This window comes from Cyprinodon variegatus, unplaced genomic scaffold (genome assembly GCF_000732505.1).
Source record: "Cyprinodon variegatus isolate N-32 unplaced genomic scaffold, C_variegatus-1.0 Scaffold522, whole genome shotgun sequence".
Lineage (NCBI taxonomy): Eukaryota > Metazoa > Chordata > Actinopteri > Cyprinodontiformes > Cyprinodontidae > Cyprinodon > Cyprinodon variegatus.
In genome coordinates, this window is record NW_015150975.1 from 157,381 (window position 1) to 173,406 (window position 16,026).

General features: G+C 36.7%; 3 protein-coding genes across 3 annotated transcripts in view; 1 reads left to right on the forward strand and 2 right to left on the reverse strand.

Annotated features, from left to right (window-relative positions):
• cpsf3l (cleavage and polyadenylation specific factor 3-like) overlaps positions 1-6,098 on the reverse strand; it is a 27,993-nt gene extending 21,895 nt beyond the window's left edge. The window contains exons 1-6 of the mRNA XM_015391035.1: positions 5,916-6,098; positions 5,583-5,680; positions 4,269-4,342; positions 3,942-4,170; positions 3,711-3,809; positions 3,601-3,635 (exon numbers count right to left, since the gene is read on the reverse strand). Of these exons, the coding sequence (XP_015246521.1) occupies positions 3,601-3,635; positions 3,711-3,809; positions 3,942-4,170; positions 4,269-4,342; positions 5,583-5,680; positions 5,916-5,943 (563 nt within the window). The 5' untranslated portion in view covers positions 5,944-6,098. The remainder of the gene's footprint in view (positions 1-3,600; positions 3,636-3,710; positions 3,810-3,941; positions 4,171-4,268; positions 4,343-5,582; positions 5,681-5,915) is intronic.
• Positions 6,099-6,357: 259 nt separating this feature from the next.
• Positions 6,358-11,583, forward strand: cptp (ceramide-1-phosphate transfer protein). The gene is made up of 2 exons (XM_015391031.1): positions 6,358-6,688; positions 10,501-11,583. The coding sequence occupies exons 1-2, from the start codon at positions 6,564-6,566 to the stop codon at positions 11,021-11,023; spliced, it is 648 nt and encodes a 215-aa protein (XP_015246517.1). The 5' UTR covers positions 6,358-6,563; the 3' UTR covers positions 11,024-11,583.
• A 3,664-nt stretch (positions 11,584-15,247) lies between these two features.
• The window catches only part of LOC107095074 (ATP-dependent RNA helicase DDX19A-like), a 12,839-nt gene continuing 12,060 nt past the window's right edge, over positions 15,248-16,026 (reverse strand). The window contains exons 9-10 of the mRNA XM_015391044.1: positions 15,568-15,759; positions 15,248-15,483 (exon numbers count right to left, since the gene is read on the reverse strand). Of these exons, the coding sequence (XP_015246530.1) occupies positions 15,422-15,483; positions 15,568-15,759 (254 nt within the window). The 3' untranslated portion in view covers positions 15,248-15,421. The remainder of the gene's footprint in view (positions 15,484-15,567; positions 15,760-16,026) is intronic.

Genomic DNA, 16,026 nt, shown 5'->3' on the forward strand with positions numbered 1-16,026 from the left:
CAGGAACCCTGCACTATCTAAACATGAAACTTAATGAAAAACCACAGAGGAAATGACTGAACAACATTTATATTTAAAGCCAAATTTAATGTCATTAAGTTACTGCTATGGAAAACCTTTTGATACATAATATTGCGGTAATTAAGTATAAAACAGCTCAGGACTATTTAAGAAAAAAACAGGTATCATCGAGTACAGGTACTGACTCCCTGATATCGGTACCATATCAGTTGAAAGGTGAAAGCAACCCAACACTATAAACAATAATAGCAGATATTTTTCTCAACACTACAAGACATAGAAGAGAGCGTATTTACAGCAGCTCTTTGATTGAAATTGGAGTTTTTAATGCAACAGATTTAAGATTATAGCTATTTAAGCAACAACGAACATTTCTTTAACATTTTAATGATTTTTTTTTACCAAAATCAAACCTGAGCATCACAGCGCATCATGTTGGTTGATTTTTTTAAACACAAAAAAGGCAAAAATAGTAGCTGTGATTCATTAAAGGAGGTTTTTTCTAATAAAAGTTGTTTTAAAATTAATGTGGTTTGGATTTCTGGCAGATTAATGGATCCATCGCTGCTTCGAGACACACTTTCATGTCGTGCTTCTGGGAAATAAAAGCTTAAATAAGCTTGGATTAAATGTCAGGCCTCTGGTGCTACTGGGTTAAAAAATGACCTGAAGGGATATTAGACAATGAATTAAGCTAAAGAATCAGGCTAAATTCTTGGAAGAAATAAAAGATGGGTTATAGAGGGAGACGAACGCTTTCATCACATCCCAGCTGGGTGATATTAACGGTTGATCCATTCTGCTGTTTCCTAGAGCAGTTCTTTTAAATCTACTTTAAGTTTCCTAATGGGAACCAGGACAAGATTTATTTCTATTGTGTCGAATTTCCAAGTATCTGTTAAACATATAAAACAGTTAGATAAAAAAAAAACAGAAGTGGATTTGAAATGCTTTCAAAGCTCCATCTGATAATAAAGGCAGTTGAAGCCTCTTAAAGCCCTGAAGATTTCCATCCAATTTGTTCGAGTTGTGAGCCGAGGCATCGAGATGCCCCCTTTCCACTATGGCAGGGGTCGGCAAACCGCGGCTCTTTAATGCACCATGAAAATGGAAAAAGATGGGATTTTTTTTTTTTTATATGATGTGCAGAAGTTCAAACACAAATTCATTATGTTTTCCAATGCTGTAAAAATTTGTATAATAAATAAATTTAAACAATTAATGCAAAAAATTTCCGTCAACAAAGATTTGCGTCATGCCTGCAGCACACGTTTAGCGAAGCGAGGTGCCAGGCAGGTGGCTGTTGGCATTTCCTGGAAAGGCAAGCTAAATATACCGCTGACCACCAAGCTGGGAGTGAGAGGACAAGTGTGATTGCAGGACTTCTGGATAATTTAAAAGAGAGTAAGAATGAAAAACAGGTCCAACAGGTAGCGCTCTGATGCAGGTATGTGAACTTTCTTCCATTCGCCCTCCATTTAAATAATGCAACAAAACCTGATACATTAATACTGCAATGGAATTTAAACTCAAAGCACCAAATATCGTTCATCAGAGTAGCCACATGATGTGACATTTGCTCCAGGATAAACATTTAAATATATATATAATACATAAAATAATACATGAATGCTTATTATATATTTAAGCACATGTAGTACTTTTTTATAGAGGGCTAATAAACTCAGAGACCGTGTTGTCTTTCGAGGCTTATATTAGACTTTTACATTTTTGCGGCTCCAGACAGATTTGTTTGGTACAATATGGTTCTTTGAACAGTTCGGGTTGCCGGTTTTATCAGGTGGATGATAAATCTTACTTAAATACATAATTGAATTATGTGATGCCTAAAAAGAAATGTTGAATATGGTCTGAGTATGATATTAATCTCTCTTTATGATACAAAAGCTTGATCCAAGATAAAATACAAGCTAATGGAGGAGGGTTGAGTTTTGAATGTGCAGGGAAGGAAGTTTATTGATTTTTTTTTGTTGAAAACAACTTCTCTAATGTGCCTATGTTCAGGTGGCTCTGCTTTTTGGAGCCAATCAATTCGAAACAAAGAAAATATGATGCCAGAATCAGAAATCTAAGTAATCTGAAAGAAGGGAACCAATTTCTGAATCAGTAACATAATCAAGCCAACTATCTGGGCCTTGGACATCAATAACACAAGCCCACATTCTGCTGCAATGCAGACAAACACGTTTTTTTTTTTAAACCCTGGAGGTGGTCAGGCATATCTGAAAGAAAACTATAATAATTAATTACGTAACTGTTGGCAAAATGTCATCACAGAAAAAAAAACTATACTAATGTGCAGCTGTCCTGCTATCGACAGCTTTATGCATGTGTCATATATACATCAACTATGGAAGCTCCCTGTGAGACAAAGCTGAGGGAAGTAGGCAGAGACTCAAAGGAGCTTCACTTCTGTAGTGAGACAGTAACGGTAGAATGATAGCTGCTTTCACCGATTAGCGCTAAACTCGCCACTAGATTAGTCTCCAGTTTCATTTTAGAAAGGAAAAGCTGCTAGCAGGGTCTGAAAAGTCCCTAAATTCTAGCCTAGTAAATTAGCCCGACGCGCCAGTGGCCAAAATCATTTTTCCCTGCGAGTGGTCTAGTCTCGATCAATCCCTCAAGCCCTAGAACTGGCGGGCCAATCACAACGCAGAGATGTAATTTGAATTTTTGGATAAAAAGCGGGCGGGGTTTTGAGAGCGGAACGAAAAAGCTATGCCACGCTGGAGAAAGCGCAACAAGGAAGATGGCAACAACTGTTGAACAGTTCTCGTTTGACTCAGCTTTGGAATCAGTGTTGGAAGGATTAGACTTTGAGTTTTCATTGAAACGTGAGCATTTCATTTTTGAGAAGGACGTATTCGCCGTTTTACCGACAGACTGTTTGTTTCCACTCCCCCACCAGCTTCCTGTCGCGCTCACTACGTCACAGTCAGTTGCACTGATTGGTCAGAGCGTTGGCCAAAAGGCACAGAGAGCAGTTTAAAAAAAAAACGTGTTGTTCTCATCAACAAGCTTCCGATGTGTCATTGATCGGGGCCAGACTAAATTACACATTTAATCTCACTTTTAGTCTGGTTTATCAGGCTACCTAAAAACAGCAACAAAGAAGTAAGTTAGCAACACTTGACTATCACCTCCAGATGTCTCTATTACTGAGAGCAGATCAGCGCACTAAAGCCGCCAGTTAGCTTAGCAGCAAAACAGACAGAAGCTGGCAGTATTCTTTTTTTTTCTAAATAAAGTGTGTTTTTAACATTTCATGTTATATGAGTTTGTTTTAAATGCATATAAATAAATTTAAAAATGTAAAGCATGTTTCATCATATGCTTTGCATTCAATTCAGTTTATTTATATAGCACCAATTCACAACACATGTCATCTCAAGGCACTTTACAATTCAACCCAATTGAATTTTAGCAGGAATATTGTTTTAACATATTGCTTTATTCTTTCTGAAGGCGTGGCTGTTTTTATTTTGTGCCCCGATCGATTACACGTAGAGGAAACTTTGCAACTATTTATTAAAAAAAACAACGGCAAAGGAAACTCACCCTAAATGTCTGTCTGGCGTCATGTTGTAGTCTCCCTAAAATAGGGGAGAGAAATGATGCAGTCATTGCACACACCCACTGTGACACAGTTCCAACTTGTTTCCACTCACCGTGTAGACAACAGACTCTGATCCCACTTTGATGTGCACCATAGCAGCTCCCAGGACGTGGCCTGCATAGTAAGCTTTGATCTCCAGCTCATCGTCCACCTGCCGGGAGCACAACAGAATCAGCTTGGTTTGCCATCAAAAAGGCCGAGCAGCTGGCGCAGAAAAAGGCGGGATTAGATAAAGTTGTGTGGCAGAATACATCCGAAAATAAACAGACTTTTAGCACAGGACCTGGACAGTTTGATGGAGGTTCAAAGGAATCACTTTCTTCATGCAGTCCTTGATCATTTGTGAAGTAAAGAAGTTGGTTTCTCCTTTCTTGTCCACAGTGATTTTCCGGAAATCTTCCAGTAAAATGGGACAAATTGCCTTGGTGGGATGGGTCATGTAGATGGGTCCGTCGTAGCCCACCATCTCGCTCATGTAAGGTAGGGCGCCGCAGTGGTCCAGGTGGAAGTGACTTAACGTCGGAACAGGAGGAGATAAACAAAAGGTTGAAAAAAAGATTAGTGCAACAAGGGTTTGAAGAATGAAGAACTATTAGAAAACATGACAAACCTGATGATCACGCAGTCCAAGAAGTCCGTCAGACGTCCGTTCTGTGTTATATAGGAAAAGTCTGGGAAACGCCTCTGCAATGAGAAAACGGACATATTGTCAATATAACAGTTTTACTTTGTGTCTGTGCAAACATTAAAAAAAATATTTACAGATAAGAGAACAATGATGAATTTTGAGTAATACCAATTTGTTTTAATAATTTACTGACAAGACATCTTCAATATTTAAACCTTATCTTACCGCAAAATATTGAGCACTCATTTCAAATAATTGTCCTCAAATATAAAAGCAGTTTCTACAGCCTTGATAGAGGGTGATTTTCAGACCTTTTTGGAGCCAAATAAGATCGGTGGAAAAGACTGGGTCGTATCCAAGTATCGGCTGATCTTCCAAATGTTGTGACCACTTTTTCCTATAATCTTTTTGCTGCTATAAACACAAGCATTTCCCTATTGTGGGACAATAAAGGGATTTTCTACTCAATTCTGTTCAAATTTAATGAAATCAAGGCTGACTGATCAGCTGAACAATTATTCAGTCACGGTAAAAAGCAGTACAATTAATTTCTATAATCTGGCTTTGGAAGCAGCTTGAAGCCTAGGTGGTTGCTCTAAGTCATTAGTTTTTGCAACCATCCCTTGTTAGCTCCGTAAAAGTTTAAAAACAGTCCACTGGACTTGGTTTCCAAGGATTGAAGACGTTTCGCTTCCCCTCCAGGAAGCTTTCTTAATTCAAATTCAGACATTTGATTTGAGAAAGCTTCCTGGAGGGGAAGTGAAACATCTTCAAACATTGGAAACCAAGTCCAGTGGATTGTTTTTAAACTTTTACGGAATACTATGACCTGGATAACTGAGAATCTTCATCAGCATCCCTTGTTAAATCAGTCATGAAGAAAGTTTAGATAAAAAGGAAGAAATCAATTAGATGGAAACTGAGCAGACTGCATCCAGTCATTGACTTGCAGCATCCATTCCAGCTGGATAAGCATCTAGAGACAGTAAGGTGGTGGACAGTCACTTGCAAAGTGTTATTAACTTTACGGAAAGGCTCATATTGACCATGCAAGTAGCAACAGTTGACTAATCTAAGGAATAACTATTCTTGCTAGCTGCTTAGTCTTCATATTAGAAAGGGTGTCTGCCTTGGGGGCTAAAACTGCAACTAAGCACATTTCACAGTGGAGAGTGGAAATGAAAAGATCTGCCTCCCTCCATGAATCTGCAGTCTGGAATCCAAGTTGTGCATCGTCTGACTTAAAGGATTTTTTATTTCCTTCAAGTCCTCTATTGAATGTTTTGGTTCACTTACATCGTCGTTGTATCCCATGTGCATCCCACAGTCCAGCATGATGTTTTTGCCTCCAATGGAGACGAGGATGCAGCTGCGACCAACATCCTGTCCAGCACCTTTGATAGAAAACACAACAACTGAGGAGCTGCAAACACAAATCTGAGCCTCTTCAGTCACCAAATAGGTGACAAAGCTTCAAAACATTTTTTTTCCATATAAAATACTGAACCTTTGGTGCTGGGAGAGGGTGAGACACACGCCTCTGATCCAAACTTTACCAACTAAAGTTCTGTCAACATGTAATGTTGACAGAACTAGCTTAGCTTCGGGCTAACAGGCTGCAGTACTCACCTAAGGGAGTTACTTTTATTTCAGGCATTATTTTGTCACCTGCCCGCTGCTGGACTCAGTAGGAAGGATAATTCAAATAATATCTTATAAGATTTTATTTACGGCAAATAATACTCTATAAAATCGGAATGAAACCGCTGCATGGTATTGTTTCACACATTCAGAAGCATTAAGCTAGGCGGCTAACATTACATTTCCGATGAACGCTTTCAAAATAAAAGCCGCGAGCAATAAAGCTAATCAAGAGTCTTAATTTTTATGATAAAAACTAAATGAAACTGAACGAAACACTTGGTTGAACCTTAAAATTTTGTACTTTTAACCTATTATGTCTGAAAGAAAATCATTAATCCATTTTACGCGAGTTTTATAAATTCAAATAGCTTTTATTTTGAAAGCATCACCGCGATTTCCGGAGTTGTTCCCGGTTGGAGTCTGCGCAGTAGGAGTGGATTAGAACAGGTATCACCTGCAATGAATTGTTTCCACTTCACTTTGAGTTTTTCTCTGTCGGGTTGATGTGTTCACTTTTTGATCCTGTAGCCCCACGTCCGAATCTTTCCCCAGCTTTTGGTTGCTTTTAAACAGATCTTCGTCATTCGCTTGGTTCGTTTTGTTGACAACACTTCCTGTTTGAGAAAATCCATTATGGCAGGTTCAGAGAGCCAGAAATTCACTCTACAGGAGGTCCTGGACAGTTTCAAACTGTGTCTGTCGCCACACAAAGACGTGTACCTCGAACACTACGTCTCTGGATGGAGAGGTCTTGTAAAGTAAGTGATAAATCGTTAAATTAGTTCTTGTTCCATAGCAATGGATTAGGGGTACATAAAAATAAGAGATATAAGAATATGTACAACGACGCTAAAAAGGGATTTTCTCTAGAATAATGGAAATAAATTACAATGTCAAAATCTGGATTAATTAAAGTGTTTCGGTTGGCTCCAAATCAAACATTCAGATCTTGAGGTTTGGAGGTAACCTGCTGTTCAGGTTGGGTCACTAACGTGGTCATGACCAGCTATGGCAGGCCATTTTGACATTTATTAGCTTGACTGAATATGTTTTCCAGATTTCTCAAATGCATTTCTTCCTAGCCAAAATGAACTTTTCAGATATCTGCAATGTAATTCACGTTTCCCATTCATGCATATTGCATTTTAACTTCAAGATATCTAAATAACATTCTTCTAATCTAAAATAAACATTCTTTCTATCTAAAATGAATTCTGACTAGGATGAATTCTAATTTCAGATCTCAATAATAGAGTTACTGCTTGTCATAATTACGATTCCGGATATCAAAAATGAATATAACATTACAGATATCCAGAAGTCCATTTATTGACATCTAAAACATATTTCTACTAGTAGAAATATAATAACAGATATCAACTATTGATATATGACTAGTTAAATTAGAATTCCAGATATCTCAATTTTAATAACACCTATCTAAAACTTAGTTTTAGATACTTTCAAAAGAAAGGCTGAATGTTAAAATAAAATATGCAGGCTGACTAGTCACAATTCTATTATAGATAGCACTAAAGCATTCTACCTAGTCACAATTACAATATTCCTATTCAGAATTGTATTTTAAATATCACTTATTACATTTTTACCTGTAGAAATTAGATTTTAAATGCTCTGGAATCAAATTAATACTAGTAAGAACTACATTTCAGATATCTACAAATCTTATTTTAGGTGGCCGTTTTTAACATATATTTGTTTCTATTTCAGATATCTTTAATAGTATTCCTCCTTTCTAAAATGAACATTTCAGATATCTGAAATGTAATTCTTACTAGGACAAATGACATCACTTTTCCCCATTCATGTGTATTGGGACGTAATTACATTACCCCTAACTAAAATAAACATTCTGGATGTCTAAAAATGAATTTCAGATCTCCATAATCTAATTGTTACTGGTCATAATTTTGATTTCAGCTATCTTCTGCCTCTTAGACACTTTGCACAATCTGTGGTTTGGCTGGAGGCCATTGCTTCACATAGGGATAATCATAAATGCTGGATCCCATTTTCTGTGGGGAAGGAAATCCAGCACTTCTCACACTTTTGAGATCCTTAAACTGAGATCCTAGTTTAAGGGTGTGGTTTGTTTTACTTATGTTTCTCTCATTATTTGCTTTTATTCTCCTTTTATTTTTCTATTTTCTTATCTAGTTCATGTAAATCTATTTGAATTGTCCATGCGCTGAATTATTGCCTAATTTGAACTTATTGCAACTATGAAGATTTTTTTCTTTGTTATTAAAAACTGAATCTTATGTATTAAAAGGGTTCATTACAATAACAGGGACATATTTCCTGTGTTGATTTTGCTTTGTTAATTTGGATGATTGTGGCTAAAAGATCAATAAAACATTAAAATAAAATATATATTAAAATAAAAACATACAGAAAACCAATAAATGGCTTTTTAATACAAAAATGTACTATAAATATACAGTCACTGACAGTCCCCAGTTTAAAGTGTGGGATCCAAGCATAATTATGGAAAGTTAAGTGGAAGGAAAAATGTGGTGTTATAAAGAACAAAGGCAATAATAATAATGACTCCGCCTTGAAAAAGGATGTTAAAGCAACAGTGATTCAAGTGTTTGTTGATTTATAAGCCGAGTGCTGCAGCAACACAGGTTAAGCGTTTCATTCTTTTAATGAAGCCACTCCTAAACAGGTGCATCAGAAGAGGCCTCAGTGATATTTCCAGAGACTCAGGACAGAGTGAGGAGACATTGACAAGTTGTTTGATCTCCAGATGTGTGGATTTGGCGAGCCACTGTGTCTGTACTCAGCACAGCCATTTTTCAGACTATAGATCTTCAATCTTTTATTATGAATGGGCTGATGTCATTTTCCAGCAGGATTCGGCCACCTGCACACACTGCCAAATGTAAAAACACCTGGTTTTAATGAGAATGGTTGTATCTGTTTAACTGGATTTGAAACTGGTTTGACTTGTAGCCCTCTGAGATTCTGTGGAGTGTCGCAAAGTGGAAGATAAGAGAAACTGGATCCAACACGACAGATGAGCTGAAGGCCTGACACTGAGATGCTGACTGCAATTACGTTACAGAGCATGGAAATACTTTCAGCTGACTCTCTGATCTCTGTTGTTTCATATATCGTTTCTTGATCTTATGAATTGTTGTGATCAGGGAAGCTAAATTTGAAGTTTTATTTAGCTGCAGTTGATCCTTGCAAATGATTTTCTAAAATAGATTCACTTTTTGATTTCCATTGCTAGGCAGTGTGTCTTTTATTGTTTGTTAACTGGCACCGTCAGCCATGACACCCTCTGTTATCACTAATTTAGCTGCTTATTGCTGAGGACTCCAAAATGGTCTTACTGGTACAGAAGTTCCTTAAAGGAATAGTACACCCAAAACATGATTAGCCTTCATTTTCTACTCACCCCCATGCTGAACAACACTCTGGAGTACTTTTTTGATATCTCAAATGCATCTGGAGATCTGGGAGGCTTCTTGCTGTCTGCTGACATTCAAATAATGGAGGTCTATGGCGCCCGAGGCAGAAAGGTCCACAAAAGTCCACAAAAAACGCGTCAATATTCCTCCATACTGCTCGTCCAATGTATTCCAAGTGTCCTGAGTGGGTAGCATCCAGAATTTACTCGAAACGAAGTCATTTAGAATGTTTTTAGAGCATAAACAGTAGTGTATAGGATTTCCTGAAAGCGCGCACATGCGCGATCACGACGCTACGGAAGCCGGCAGACCAAACCAGCGCATTCAGCTCGGCAAAGAACTCATGCTCTTCCTCAACACTGAAGTCCTCAGACATTTTTCTTTCGTTGTTTCTTTCTTTGCACAGGTAAACAGCACATTTCTTCTTCTACGCTTGCATTATCGGCAGAGCAGACGCTGAATGCGCACTTTCATCTGGTTTGGTCTGCCGGCTTCCGTAGCGTCGTGATCGTGCGGGCGCGCGCTTTCAGGAAAATCCTATACACTACTTTTTATGCTCTAAAAACATTCTAAATGACATCGTTTCGAGTAAATTCTGGATGCTACCCACTCAGGACACTTGGAATACATTGGACGAGCAGTATGGAGGAATATTGACACGTTTTTTGTGGACTTTTATGGACCTTTCTGTCTCGGTCACCATAGACCTCCATTATTTGAATGTCAGCAGACAGCAAGAAGCCTCCCAGATCTCCAGATGCATTTGAGATATCAAAAAAGTACTCCAGAGTGTTGTTCAGCATGGGGGTGAGTAGAAAATGAAGGCTAATCATGTTTTGGGTGTACTATTCCTTTAAATGTTATTGATTATGACAACTGCTTGCTCCAAAATCTAAAGTTGTTTTTGTGGTACAATTTGTAATTTTTTTTGTAAAAAAATATTTAACTTTCTTGAAAAGCAGACAGAAACAAATAAAATGAGCTTTAAAGAGTAAATACTGCAGGCAGGCAAAGCCTGGAAGAGTCTTGAAATTCCTTGTATGCATGGTCTGATTATGTTTTTGAGCTCGACTATGAACAGGAACTTTAAAATGCTCACAGGCCATGTCTGTTTATCTTGTCAACAGGTTTCTGAACAGTTTGGGAAGCATTTTCGGTTTCATCTCCAAAGATGCTGTCAGCAAGATCCAGATCCTGGTGAACTTCATGAAAGGTGAGAGCGGCTCCGAGTACGTCACCGTGCAGTCCATGGTCAAGTACGAGTTGAACAATCAACTGGTGGACGTGGACAAGAAGGGCATCTATCCTGAGTCCGGCTGCCGCACTCTGCTGAGGCTCCACCGTGCTCTGAGGTGGCTCGAGCTCTTCCTGGACCGCCTGCGAACAAGCGGCGAGAACGACAAGACTTCAGTCATGTGCAGGGAGGCCTACAACGAGTCCCTGGCCAATCATCACCCGTTTATGATCCGGAAGGCAGCGGGCATGGCTTTTCTCGCCATTCCCGGACGTGCAGCTTTCTTTGATGTGATGAACGTTGGCCCCCCTGAGCGGGTGGTGGCAGTGCTGGGGGAGGCTTTGCCTCTCATTTCTGAAGTGTACCAGATCACAGAGGAACTCTATACAAAACACAACCTACATGATCTACCATAGACGTGCATAGGCTCTCCTTTGGATAGATTATACCTGTCTGTAAATAGTCCCTGCTGGGAAGCTGTGGAAAATGCTGCTACTATATGATAATCCCAGCATTTGAACTATATCTATAATTTATGACACTGATTGTAATCCTGTATGTTACAGTTTTAGGTATAATGTTGCATGTTTATCTTTGACTCATTATCCTGTAACTTAAAGCAATACCTTTACAGTTCCATAGGTGTTATTAGTTCAAATAAAAAGCAGGAGGTATTTGATTAATCCTATTATTTATGAAAGGGAACCATACATATATATATTTTTTTTTTCTTTGTAATTTTAGAAGGTATAAGCAACAGCCTGTATAGAACCAAGTCATATTGTTATGCTTGCATGCAAAGAATGTTGTCAGTCGTTTAGTTGCTTAATATTTCTATTTATATATTCATGTTGTAAATGGAAGAAAAAAAGCAATACTTTTAAATTTATTTCCATAAAGCCTGCATTAAAATTTTAAAGTCTACTTTGTAAATTAGATACCAAATATAAATAACCTTGTTAAATAAAGTCACTGATTTAACATCTTGCATTTAAAATGTAAAGTTTTTTTTTTAAATATATATATCTAGCACATCTGGATCTTGTTTTTTTTTTTTTAAACAATATTATTTCTTACAATCCTTAAAAGTTTATTAGATAAACAGAATTATATTTAATTTAGCTGCTGCCTCTGCATTCACCTCGGTTTCTGCATCATTTTTTGCTGCCGTTTCCTGTGTGTTGCTCTTCCACTTTATATAAATGGAAAGAAATTAAATCACTTTGAATGGAGAATGTCTAAGGACATATAAATTCAAGGTGTTTCCACTAATTTATTATGTTTTTATAGAATCCAGGGCTGAACTTTAAAGACTTATGTTTGATTCAAACCAATCCCTTGCAGCCCTTTGTTTTTATTTACCATCAATGGCGATTCTAGATTAAATTTAGCGAGAGTGCAGAGATTTTTATTTATTTTTTCTTAATGGGGAAAAACAAAAGAACACAAAAAAAAAGAGCAAAAAGTGCTTTTTTTTTTTAGTTTAACTGAACTACAAACATGTAATTTCTTAATTGTTCGAGTAAATTGTAAACACAAAATATTAAATTCGTCTAAAGGACAAGTAGGTTACAGGCTTATGAGCATTAGAAACTGTATGACATTGCATAAACTGATCTAAAAAAGTAAGTCTCTTTTTTTTTTTTACCAATATATTTTTATTGAGATTTTTCATTTTGAAAATACAAACATGTCATCATCTGAACAAGTTCTCTTTGTAGTTATGGCATGACAGCAGTTATTTTACTCAACTCAGGGGAAAAAAGAGAAAAAAAACAAAAAAACACACACACGGCTTCTCAAAAACGCGGGTTTGTAAGAAAGTACTAATTGGTCAGGTATGGATATACATATCTATACAACTTGGCACACCACAGGTTCCAGTAAATTATAACTCAAACAGACCTTCAGTCAAGTTTAAGTCCTTAATAAAATGAATGAAAGGCCCCCAAATCCTCTCGAAAAGATACCGTTTGGATTTCTTAATATACGTTATTCTTTCTAGCGGCAAATTAGACAACATCTGTTAAGTCTCNAATATACGTTATTCTTTCTAGCGGCAAATTAGACAACATCTGTTAAGTCTCTTAAATTTAAGCGCACTTTCCCCATATTTGATCTCCTAAAAGGAGGAAAATGTTGCCCTTAAAACAAGGTAAATAGATACAATGCGCTTGAAATATGGTAATTGTTTGATCAAACATAGTTTTTCTATTTTAAAACAAATCGTCTTATTTCATCTGTAGGTTGTCTAATCTACCTGCTTAAATCAATGTAATATACACCTATTTCTTTTAAAGATTATTTTAAGGCTCTAGTGGCCGTTATTGTTATTTTCGAGAGTATGGAGAGTAGGGCCGCAACTAGATATTATTTTGCAAATTGACTATTTTTTTAAATTAATAATCTGATAGAAGTTCCTTTAAGATTTTTTATTAAATTAAGCCATGTGTAGCTAAAACTTTTCCACTTGAGGAGTTCTGGATACAACATATTAACAGATGAAAACTTAAATGCAAAATGTTTATATATTTTCTTTTATAATTTTGATATAATTACTGCTCGGAGTAGGTCGCACTGTCAGCTAAAGGCATGTTTTACAGTCTCTGTATCCCAGTTGTCAATTAATCCATTAGTTTAAGATTATTTCAACAATCGATTAATTGCTTCAGCCCTAATGGAGACCGGAAAGTGGGTTAGAAGAGAGGGGAGAGAGATTCAGCAAAGGTCAGCAAGGCTGGGACTCGAACCTGCGACAGCCGGTAAATGAGTCGTTCGTTCTACCGCCATACCATAGCACTAATATTATGTATAGATGTTAGAGAGATGCCTTTTGGTGCATTACAAATATAGGGCCCAAAAATGATGTATGAAAAGAATAATGAATAACAGCCAGTTTCTAAATTGATATATCATGCATCCCTGGAAATACAAATTCAATTCCATCCATCCAGAAAAATCTGGATATTCTGCATTTTAAATATAGAATAGCATATTTTTCATGTAAACTTTGTGGTAAACTTATTTTATTGCATATCCCAGTAAATCAGTGTCACCTTTAAATCTGCAGCTCTCCCTACTTCTCTTTATGAACCTCTTTACTAATATGATGCCAGAAACAAAATTTCAAGATATGTAGAAGCTCTGTAGTCTGATTCTGTCTTTACAATAAGAAAACATGTTAGGAAAAAACTCAAAAGGCTCTGAAGACAGATAGCTGCACCCAACCCATTATAGTTGGCTAAAGTAAATAAGCAGAGAGGGGAAAAAGCTGAAATTATTGCTGGGGACATGTCCTCATTAGTCCTTCAGAAAGTCACGCCTGTGATGGAGTATCTGACAAAATATAAAACATTGCAGATATAAACTCACCAGTTAATCCACAATGCTTGTTTTGGACTGAAGCAAATCAGACAAAACATGCAAACTCCATAAAAAAGATACAAAGTTTATAACTTTAAATAAAAATCGTCGTTTTTGATACATAAAATATTCGATCTTCAACTTACTTTCCTGCTATGTGTAAAACCATTCTACCAACGAACCACCCTTGGCAGAAAACAAATTGAAGTTTTACTAAAAGTCAGACAGTTAGACCCACAACTAGGAGAGTTTTTCGTTCTCGTTTTTGATTTATTTTGAAATCAAAGCTTCAGATTTCAGTAATAACTGAAAAACCTTATCTTAAGGGGGCATTAGATGATTGCAGTTCAGTTTAATCCATAAAATAAAAAGGTTTTGTTCACGGCACCTGATGTACAAGGCCACTTTAATTTGAAGTTTGACATTTTGAAAAAAAACACCAGTTTTAAGTTTAACAGCTACTTTAAGGCCGGGTAATGTGCGCCATGTATTAAGCCATTTTTGAGTGTTGCATGCTGTTGTTTTAGACCAGAGCCTTTAAATGGGCCAATCAAGAGTTGAATCATCATCCTAAATAAAGATGATCAGCTCAAATGTAAACATGTATGGAATAAATTCAATTTTATTTAAAAGAATATGCTTTATAAATGGAAAACAAAAAATACAATCCATAAATATGATTTAATGATCTGTGATAGGCTATCGGTAAGTGCTGTTGCACAGTTACTGTCTCTTTAAGCTAAGCAGAGATGCTTCTGGAAGAAGAGGACCGTTTTTTGCAGGGGGAACATAAAAAAAAAAAAAAGTATAATCAACTCCGGTCTAGAGTGTTTGCATTGGGCTAAAAGTGGGAATGTAATCTATTAATGATACTTTTTTTAAAAATGCAACTTCTAAATATCAGTGAAAGAAATAATCTTAAAGATAGAAAAAAAAAAGTTTGAAAATAACATCAAAATATAAATAAATAAATAAACAGCAACATCACTCAATGTTTTTGTGATTAATAGGTTTGTAAGTTTTTTTATTTTATTTTTTTTCTTCAAAGTTACATTTACCAAATGAGTTCTTTGCCTGCAGCAATAATGGATCAAAATTCACTCCATACATGCAAAATGCCTTTTTATTTTGGCTTGCTAAACAGACCAGAATTGTTTGATTGCTTACAGCACTGCAAAAAAACAAAAAAAACAAAAAACAATATCCTCTGAACTTCAGACATTTCCTGGTCAGTCTGAAAAACTTTACTTTAACAAAGTGTGCAAAGGAGAAGAAATGTACACCATACATGCATGAATTACAAATCAAGCGCAAGCATCTTATGCAAAACAATATACACACAACACAAAAACACCAAAACGATTAGATATTTAACAAAAGATAAACATGCAAACCTCAAAGAACACTCAGTTTAAAGCTTAAACTCAAATCACTAGAAAACAGTTGGAACATCAGATCGTCATCTCCTCCATTTCCTCAAGGTTGCTGGTATCAAGTTTTGTGATTTTCTTGTCTGGGAGAAAAAGAAAAAAAAAACAAGAATTAGGATCTGGTTATACATCTCATTAGACTATAATCAAAATGATCAAAAACGTACCGAAATGCTTTTCAATTTGTCTGATTATGTCCATGCTGTGGTCACTGTCCACCATGTTGACAGCGAATCCTCTCCGCCCAAAGCGTCCTGTTCGGCCGATCCTATGCAGGTACGTCTCGTTGTCAGCATTCCCTTGCATATCCACTGGGAGGTCAAAATTCACCACGAGAGACACCTGCTCCACATCAATACCTGCAAACAGGCAGAACCAGGTGTGGAGGTAACATCTGTTGGGCTACTGTATAAAACCTCCAACTCAATGCTACTCCTGACATTTTAAATTCAAAAAGCTTCTTCAATGGGAAGCGAAACGTCTTAAAATTTGGAAACAAAGTCCAGGGGATTTCTTTGAATTATATATTTTTTGAAATACCAATGTTCTGTTATTAGTGTTGAAATGTTCTATATCCTAGGGATGGGTCGGTTTATGAAAACCGTCCGAACCGTTCGGTTCGACTG